The sequence below is a fragment of the Triticum dicoccoides genome, chromosome 2B (genome assembly GCF_002162155.2).
Source record: "Triticum dicoccoides isolate Atlit2015 ecotype Zavitan chromosome 2B, WEW_v2.0, whole genome shotgun sequence".
Classification (NCBI taxonomy): domain Eukaryota; kingdom Viridiplantae; phylum Streptophyta; class Magnoliopsida; order Poales; family Poaceae; genus Triticum; species Triticum dicoccoides.
The window spans coordinates 162186981-162196769 of NC_041383.1; the positions used below are offsets into that span (position 1 = coordinate 162186981).

The window sequence follows — 9789 nt, forward strand, 5'->3', positions numbered from 1 at the left end:
TCTCTACAAGCACTGAAATTGTAGGTAATAGATAGTTTTGTGATAAGATAATTTGTAACGGGTAACAAGCAATGAAAGTAAATAAGGTGCAGCAAGGTGGCCCAATCCTTTTTGTAGCAAAGGACAAGCCTGTACAATTTCTTATAATGAGAAAAGCGCTCCCGAGGACACATGGGAATTATCGTCAAGCTAGTTTCATCACGCTCATATGATTCGCGTTCGTTACTTTGATAATTTGATATGTGGGTGGACCGGTGCTTGGGTATTGCCCTTTCTTGGACAAGCATCCCACTTATGACTAACCCCTATTGCAAGCATCCGCAACTACAAAAGAAGTATTAAGGTAAACCTAACCATAGCATGAAACTAGTGGATCCAAATCAGCCCCTTATGAAGCAATGCATAAACTAGGGTTTAAGCTTCTGTCACTCTAGCAACCCATCATCTACTTATTACTTCCCAATGCCTTCCTCTAGGCCCAAATAATGGTGAAGTGTCATGTAGTCGACGTTCACATAACACCACTAGAGGAGACAACATACATCTCATCAAAATATCGAACAAATACCAAATTCACATGATTACTAATAGCAAGACTTCACCCATGTCCTCAGGAACAAACGTAACTACTCACAAAGCATATTCATGTTCATAATCAGAGGAGTATTAATATGCATTAAGGATCTGAACCTATGATCTTCCACCAAGTAAACCAATTAGCATCAACTACAAGGAGTAATCAACACTACTAGTAACCCACAGGTACAAATTTGTGGTTTTGGATACAAGATTGGATACAAGAGATGAACTAGGGTTTGAGAGGAGATGGTGATGGTGAAGATGTTTATGGAGATTGACCCCCTCCCGATGAGAGGATCATTGGTGATGACGGTGGTGATGATTTCCCCCTCCTGGAGGGAAGTTTCCCCGGCAGAATAGCTCTGCCGGAGACCTAAATTGGTTCCGCCAAGGTTCCGTCTCGTGGCGGCGGAGTTTCGTCTTGTGAGCGTGCTTATTATTTTTTCCAGGGTAAAAGACCTCATATAGCAGAAGATGGGCACTGGAGAGCCACCAGGGGGCCCAAGAGACAGGGGGTGCGCCCAGTAGGGGGGCGCCCCCCACCCTCCTGGCCAGGGTGTGGGCCCTCTCCGGTACTTTCTTTGCCCAATAATTCTTATTAAATCCAAAAATGACTTTCGTGGAGTTGCAGGTCTTTTGGAGTTGTGCAGAATAGGTTTCCAATATTTGCTCCTTTTCCAGCCCGAATCCCAACTATCAGCATCCTCCCTCTTCATGATAAACCTTGTAAAATAAGATATAATAGCCACAAGTATTGTGACATAACATGTAATAACAGCCCATAATGCAATAAATATTGATATAAAAGCATGATGCAAAATGGATGTATCATATCCCTGCCGTGTGCATCTCCCTCTGTTGCAAGAGCCACCCCGTTGCCGTCAATCGCCGGTGCCACCTTGTTTTACCCTTGGACCGGATGATAAGTCGTGCCATAGGCCGCCAGTCTCACTTCCTTCCTGCAATCACCTCGCCTCTGTTATGGCCTCGCCTCATGGGACACCACCCCAAGCCGGCGCGACAGTCACCTTTACAAGCCTCACGATGGGTAGCCAAACTCACCACTGCCTCAAAGCCGGCTCCCCCGCAGCTAAAATTGTCGTCGCCCTATTCTACAGTCAAGACGTTGCTGGCCTTTGCAGCAATGGTCGCATCTGAACCGTCGTGCCTCATGCTGCTTTGAGTCGCCCTCGCCTGATTTCTGATCTGGGTTGGCCACTACCACTCTGAGCTGCCGCCTGCTGCATTTTTTGAGTCGCTCCCGAGCCACCCTGTGGCTTCACTCGCCGGTTGCCTCACCACCCTCGTTCCTCAGGCGTGCCTTGAGCCAGCCTTGCCGCGTGTTAAGCCGCCGGGGCTGCGTAGAGTTGCCCCTGCCATGGAGAGCCGCCCCGCGTCGACTCTCCGTTGGAGAAGCCATCCCGCATCTGTTCGTGACCCGCCTCACCTCCGCTCCCTTAACTTGCCACTGTTGTGGTTCCCCTCGAGCTGTTGTGCTGCCCGACTATTGCTATCTGAAGAAAGGGATAAGGGAAGTCGGTTGGAAGAAAAGTCAAAGTGGAAAAAAAAGAAAAAGAAAAAGAAAGACACAGAGGGCCCTTCTGAGCTGGCCTGTGCCGCGTTTTAAGCTGCCACCTCTGTCATCATTGTTGCAACCCTACGGTTGATATTCTTGATAAAACATATCAGGTGAAATCCATCTTGTCAAGTTTCTATTAATAGATTTTTATTTTCTTCGAGAACAAATTACTCTCGTTTGTGCACATTGTTATGCAGAATTCATAATTGCAAAGGAGACCATCAAACTATGTCCCTTGCCTACATCAAATGGATCAAAGGACAGGGTCATTTATAACACATCGAGATTCAAAATATTTCAGCAATCCGCTGTTCAGCTATATGAAGTTTTATATCACGGTCAAGTATGGAGAGTCTCAAGCCAACTCCTCGAGTAGTCTTAAGACTCGGGGACTACATGGACATTGCTCAGTAAATGTTGCCAGTTTAAAGGCCGTTAGAAATTTTCTAGCTCAAAATGAAGAATTTCGGTTTAAAATCCGGCTCAAGGGAAATCTGTCTCTCATAAAGCATTGAAGCTCAATATCCGGTTTAAAATCCGGCTCAAGGGAAATCTGTCACTCACAAACCTTTGTCTTCAATGATCACTAGGGGCTTGATCATATTAGAATCATAGCAGTTAACCCCTTTGGTCCGGCTTCCTAGTCGTATTCAAATCATAGTCGTTAAACACTTTGATCACTTGGGGGCTTGATCGTATTCGAATCATAGCTATTAACCCCTTTGGCCCGGCTTCATGTTCGTATTCGAATCATAGCCGTTAAACACTTTGATCACTTGGGGGCTTGATCGTATTCGAATCATAGCAATTAACCCCTTTGGTCCGGCTTCCTCATCGTATTCGAATCATAGCCGTTAAATACTTTGATCACTTGGGGGCTTGATCATATTCGAATCACAGCCATTAACCCTTTTGGTCCGGCTTACTGATCGTATTTGAATCATAGCCGTTAAATACCTTGGTCACTGGGGGGCTTCCTGATCGTATTCGAATCATAGCTGTTGGTACCCCTTTGATCGGCGCAATGCCACAAACCACTTGGGGGCTTCCTGATTGTATTCTAATCATAGTCATTAACCCTTTTGGTCCGGCTTCCTGATCGTATTCGAATCATAGCCATTTTTGGTCCGGCTCCCTGCTCGTATTCGAAGCCTAGCCTCGTCTTTTCTCTCTTTTTGGTTTGAATTTTTGAACAACTTTTTGGTTTTTCTTGATACTCTCTTGCCTTCGGGTTTCAAGTGATTCAGGCCATGTAGCCTTAATTCTCACAGCTCATATTTGAAGCATACTCGTGGTTTCTATTAATCCGGCCTGGCTTTCGACGATAAGTCACCAACATATGACAATATTAAATATACTTGGAAGTATTGGATTCTAAGTTTTGGGTTATCACCCTTACTGCATTGGTATCATAAGCCGGCAGTACGATTCAATATCACAGGAACCGGTTTTCAAACCGGATTATATTATTCAAATCTTTAATAGCCAACATGGCTGGATTTTTATTATGGTTATCATAACCAATATTATGTTGGAGGTCTTCAAAAGTCGCTTCAGCGCAATGGCTATTATTTTATCAATGGATATGATTTATTTTACTATGGAGGGAATAGTCTCGAGTCACTGCAGGCTTACGACCCGGCACTTGGGAGCTACATTATTCAAGTTGAGATTACGTCAAATATGCAAGTCCCATGTCACTGCCAGCATGCACCATGGTACTTGGGGGCTAATGCAAAGTCATTTTTTCTCAACTTATTAAAGACCCGACTCATCACATCATAATGTGTTGGCCCTTGGGGGCTACCAATTGCTCCTGTCAAAAATTCAAGGTACACAAGCCTTAATCCATTATATTGAAAGGTCCACTACTTAGTTGGTAGAGTACAAAGCTCTTAACTTTGTGAACGTGGGTTCAAGCCCCATGGTGGAGATTACATCATATGATGTTATTATCAATGAATTATATACAAAAGTCCCAGCTCAGTTATCTTACTAAGCCAGCCCTTGGAGGCTACACGTCGCTACTCAAATATACATGATCATATTTACAAAGTCCCTGCTCATTATTGCATAATGACCCGGCCCTTGGGGGTTACGCTGGTTAAAGTTTTCTATGAGCTTAAAGGCAATTACAAGTCCCAAATTGCTGCAAGCATGACAACCCGATACTTGGGGGCTACATATAAGGGAGGTACATTTTCAAGTTTGATGTTATCAACAATTATGACCGGTGCTATCAATATTTACAAACCGGATATTTTGGCAATGATAAACCGGCAAGTTCTACATCTTCAAGTTGGCTGAAAATCAGATGAGTATTTCATGACCAATATTTTTTCTGTAAGAAACCAATGTCAGCAAATTGATTATGAAGCTGACCTATTGACTCGGATTTTCTAGAAGAAGGAAATACCAAGGAGCTAAGAATGATCAGGTGCCGTCTTACAAGAGTTCTTAACCTAGAGCATAATCTGTCAAAATTGTTCTTGTGTTTGTTTTACAGGATCAGTTTAACATGGATGAATCCAATTTAAACTGGGGCCTAATGTCGGGGATATACCCCACGGTGTGACACAGCTGGAGATATGACCCGGCTGGGACTTGGTGTTTCATTGGTGACCCGGCAGATTATAAGCCGGCGGACAGTTAAGCATTGTAAGCCGGCAGACAGTTAAGTAGGGTAAGCCGGCAGACAATTAAGCAGGGTAAGCCGGCAGACAATTAAGCAGGGTAAGCCGGCAGACAGTTAAGCCAAACAGTTAAGCCAGACAGTTAAGTCGGCAGACAGTTAAGCCAGACAGTTAAGAAGCCCAAGACATTAAGAAGCCCATGGTGAGAAGCCCATGGTAAGATGTCAAAATAGGTTAAGTCCTAATCCGAGTTTGACTCTACATGTAACCCGCCCCTTCAACTTATATAAGGAGGGGCGGGGCACCCCAAGAGGGGCAGGAAAATAATCATTAAGGCTAGACACAACTAGAGGAGAGCCGATTATGCGGCGTATCCCTCATGAGCATAATGAGACCTAGCCACAAACAACATGTAGGGCTATTACCGGATAATGTTTCCCGGGGCCCGAAGCTGTCTAAATCCTTGTCTTGTGTGTTGATCCGCCTCGCGTCTCTCGTCCCGATCAACCCCTCTCAAGCAACCACATAGATGTATTGGCCTCACGACTAAGTCCTCACACTAGGACATCTGTCGTGACTACTCCACTACACTAACGGTCTAACACATTGATTTGGTGAAGAAGCATTGCACTCATGAAAATGCCTGGATTAACCATGTCTAATCAATTTGTAGAAATCATCTATGGTTATACCAAAGGGTCACCTATCCATAAGGATACATAACTATAAATGTCAAAAATGAAGTCCCCTTGTGGGCCTTCATTTCACTTCCATGATTGACAAATAGATGATAAAATTTTCAGATAACTCTATGTGTCCTCATCAGTATTCACTTCATTGACGTTTAGAGTTATGATTCCATACTGAGGAATGATTTCACTAAGCAAGCAGAGAACGGTCCAGGTTGTGTGCTGGCAAAAGTTTCTAGTTACCACTGGAGACATCGTTGAAATATCAAGTATATACACTTATTTATTTCTAATGATATTATAAAATGTGTTTTTAGTGAATAACAATATGTCAATATCAAAAATGGCCAAATTTCTTAGAATCATCCATATCTCATCTCTGATTAGGTTAATATTGTTTCTTGATGACATATGTGTATGACCTTTTTTTGCGGGTGACAGATTCGTATGTCAGATGATAGTGTATAAGAATATACACATGATTAACTTTTAACAAGATAAATTTAGAAAATTATAATACAACAAAAGAAGTATGGCATAAAATACTCAGCTAGATCAGTGCTGCGCATATGACATTTATTGGTATCAAGAAAGAGAAGTACCCTAAACAAATTATCTGGAAATATTGGATCTCCACCAGCATATAATCTTGACCCCCTGACTTCAAATAAGAGCTAGAATGGAACTGCTTTCATTCACTATCAGGCATCAACAACAAATAACTCTTGAAATTCCCTTGAGAACCAATGCTCGGTGGCCTCAATCTTGATATCTATAAAGCTAGATTAATCATCAAGTACAAAATTGAGCATCATATAAAATATGTTAGTTAAGGAAAAAAAAAGGAGAAAAGTAGAGTTTATTTCTCAGAATTCTTGAGGTAAAAGAGATGTAGGCGGAGGGGAAAATGCCCAAGAAACATCACGTGATTGACTGACATGAACGATGTGTGTTATCATGTGGTTGCAAGCAGGGTAGCAGTCCTCACCCTCCACCCTCAAACCGGCGAGCAAATTCAATCCTTCATCGATCCCCCAAAACAGCCAACAAGTAAGCAACATAGTTCTGAGATTAGTACAAAATAAATTTCTTGGACAATTAATCTGCCATGTCATTTAACCACAAAAAAGGAGATTATGGTACAAACTGTATCTTGATAGCACTCTGCTAATTAGTCTATCAATCAAGGCTAGGACCATATAATTACCAACACTGAAATATCGTATTTCCTGCAGAATACAGAACTAATTTCAGTCATGTTGCTTGAGGCAAAAAATACAATGGTATATACTATATACGGAACATCGAGCACTACACTAGACAACAAATTTTACACATAACTCATACAACAAAACTGAGGAAGAAATCTGGCAGCTAATTCAATCACACCTTGGTTGTTGGTGCAATATGTCTTGCCTCTTGGGATCGAGTAACCAATCCTAATGTAAGTCCATTTAACCAGCTAGTAGCACATCTCAATGGAAACAAATACGTTCCTTGTGGAATCACATGGAAAAAAAAAGTAAAGAGAGAGCGGACAAACCTGGTACATGTACGGTGGCCACAGAAGTTTTGGATGGTAATGTAGATGGGGACACGAAACACAAGGATTGTGCTGAGAATGTAAAGTTCCAGGACGCCCATCGTCTATGCCGCTGGTCGCCACCCTTCCTCTTGCTTGTCGCCGCCGTTGCAACCTACATACCCGCAGGTGGTGCCAAATTCTGGGTTAGGGTCGCCAATCGTCATACACGCATCCCCGGTGCTTCTCTCGTCTTTTTGTCTACGCCTGGAGTATGTAGCGTTGTGGAGAGGCTAAGTGAGGAGAAGGCGACGGCGGGAGAAAAGAAAAAGGGTTGGGTGGGGGAGAACTGGAGGCGGCGCCATCGCTCATGCCTAGGGCTCGCCTGGGAAGTCCGCAGGGGCTAGGATTCACAGCGAGGGCGATTGCTAGGTCGAAGGTCGAGACGGCGGCGAGCAATCGGCGGAGGTGAATCGTGCTAGGGCAGGTCAGCGGCGGCCATGAGTGGGGAAGCGGATGGATTTGAAGGCGGCGGTGAGGGTTGCTATTTCAAAGAAAGAAAGGAAAGAGGATATGCGAGGCATGCGGAGCCCTTCCCAGCCTCGAAGATACACGTATAGGTACAGCACCCCTCGCCCCTGCCACGACTCACCTAAGCACATTGATATATGTTTGACCACCGAGACGCACCGTCACAGGCTCACAACCGACATCCAATCTCACGATTCACCAGGAGCTCTCAATTCGTGGTAGCTTAGTAACTCTAGAGATTAATAAAGGTCTCTAGTTCGTTGAAAGAAAAGGAGAAAATACGAAACGTTGGCGCCACGACGACCTCTGCCACCTAGAACGGCCACTCGGCTCCGGAGGTGCCACCGGGCTGACAAAAGCGTAACCGTAGGCTGCCAAGTTGTCACCCCTCTACGCGTCCCAACCTGCGCCACTCCTCTTCGCGGCCAAGTGACCAGCTCGGTCACCCACCACTAAAATTCCTCACCGCAGGGAAGCTGCCCCCTTCCTTTCTTTTCTTTGAGAACACAAGAGCAGCTTCTCGTGCTCGTCTCTGACCTCTTGCCCGTCGGCGCCCAATTGAAAATTTCCTTTCCCTTTGCTCTCCTCGATTGATTGACTGTTTCGCCTTCACGGACGGTGCCCATGGCCATGGCATCGCCGTCGTGGTCATCTTGCTGCACCTCTACCTCCACTCGTCCTCTGCCTAGTCCTCCCGCGAGCAGCAAGCGCAGGAACCTATGGCGGGCAAGCAGCGGCAGGAGGAGCGCCAGCGGAGGGAAGAGACAGCAGCTGTCCATCCGCGCGGTGGCCGCACCGTCGTCGGCGGTGGACTACTCGGACACGGGCGCCGGCGCCGGCGACATCCCCTCGCTGAAAATCAAGCTGCTGGTGAGTGGCCGATAAGAATATTCCAGCATCTGACTGACCGGACATTTCGTAGCCGCTCGCTCGCTTGACCGATCCTCGCATGGTTCGTGGACGCAGAGCGCGGTCGCCGGGCTGAACCGGGGCCTCGCGGCGAGCCAGGAGGACCTGGACCGGGCGGACGCGGCGGCGAGGCAGCTGGAGGCGGCGGCGCCGGCCCCCGTGGACCTCGCCAAGGACCTCGACAAGCTGCAGGGACGGTGGAGGCTGGTCTACAGCAGCGCCTTCTCGTCGCGGACGCTCGGCGGCAGCCGCCCCGGCCCGCCCACCGGTCGCCTCCTCCCCATCACCCTCGGCCAGGTCAGGACTCGACACCAAATCTTGAGCTCAGCTCAGCCGCACCGAGAATGGTTTCAGAAACGTGACGCGGAAGCGGAACTCCATTCCCAATTGTGCTTGTGCTCGTCAGGTGTTCCAGAGGATCGACGTGGTGAGCCAGGACTTCGACAACATCGTGGAGCTCGAGCTCGGCGCGCCGTGGCCGCTGCCGCCGGTGGAGGCCACGGCCACGCTGGCACACAAGTTTGAGATCACCGGTGAGACACCTGTCGATTCTGCACGCATTATTTGCTTGATTGATGGGTGTTTCCTGAATTCTGATGGCTGCCACTGCCAGGAATCGCGAGTATCAAGATCAATTTCGACAAGACGACGGTGAAGACCAAAGGGAACCTGTCCCAGCTGCCTCTGCTGGAGGTGCCCCGCCTCCCGGATAGCCTCCGGCCGCCGGCGTCCAACACCGGGAGCGGCGAGTTCGACGTGACGTACCTCGACGACGACACCCGCATCACCCGAGGGGACAGGGGGGAGCTCAGGGTGTTCGTCGTCTCATGAGCTGATTTTTGCTGCTGCTGCTGCTGCTCTCACTCTCTCTGTACTGCTTCAAATTTTTTGCCCCTAAACAAAAGTCTTGTAATAGTTCTCTGTCTAATTTTGCCGGAGTAGTATTGTGATAGAGGCTAGCGTGCGTTCTTCACCTATGGGATTAACTTTTTCTCTCTAGCAGATTATTACGTTCGGTTATTTCGTTTTGGTTTAATATGTTGGCTTAAGTTTTAATTATGTGCTAGCGATGCTTTTTTCATGTTAAAACTATGGAATTGCTGTTATAATGCTCAAATGGGCAAAACAATGAAGTTCTTGCTCGCTTAGGTTCTAGATCAGAAAATCTACTATCGTGTTTTTATTTGAAAAAGTTCTATAACGCGAATTTAAAAAATCTTGGATTTTACAAAATGTTGTGAATTGAAAAACAATGAATTTACAAAAATGTTCGTAAATTTGATATATATTTTTGTAGATTTAAAAAAATGTTCAGGAATTTAAAAATGTGTGTGGATTTTAGAAAAT

General features: G+C 46.0%; 1 protein-coding gene across 1 annotated transcript; it reads left to right on the plus strand.

Moving 5' to 3' along the window:
• The first annotated feature begins 8005 nt into the window (after positions 1-8005).
• On the plus strand, positions 8006-9478 carry LOC119362775 (plastid-lipid-associated protein 6, chloroplastic-like). The gene is made up of 4 exons (XM_037628036.1): positions 8006-8403; positions 8500-8739; positions 8849-8975; positions 9056-9478. The coding sequence occupies exons 1-4, from the start codon at positions 8158-8160 to the stop codon at positions 9271-9273; spliced, it is 831 nt and encodes a 276-aa protein (XP_037483933.1). The 5' UTR covers positions 8006-8157; the 3' UTR covers positions 9274-9478.
• Positions 9479-9789: the final 311 nt, after the last annotated feature.

Coding starts and splice junctions, on each gene's coding strand:
- LOC119362775 (XM_037628036.1), top strand. CDS start 8,158: ATGGCCATGGCATCGCCGTCGTGGTCATCTTGCTGCACCTCTACCTCC. Junction 8,404..8,499: donor CGCTGAAAATCAAGCTGCTG/GTGAGTGGCCGA, acceptor TCGTGGACGCAG/AGCGCGGTCGCCGGGCTGAA. Junction 8,740..8,848: donor TCCCCATCACCCTCGGCCAG/GTCAGGACTCGA, acceptor TGTGCTCGTCAG/GTGTTCCAGAGGATCGACGT.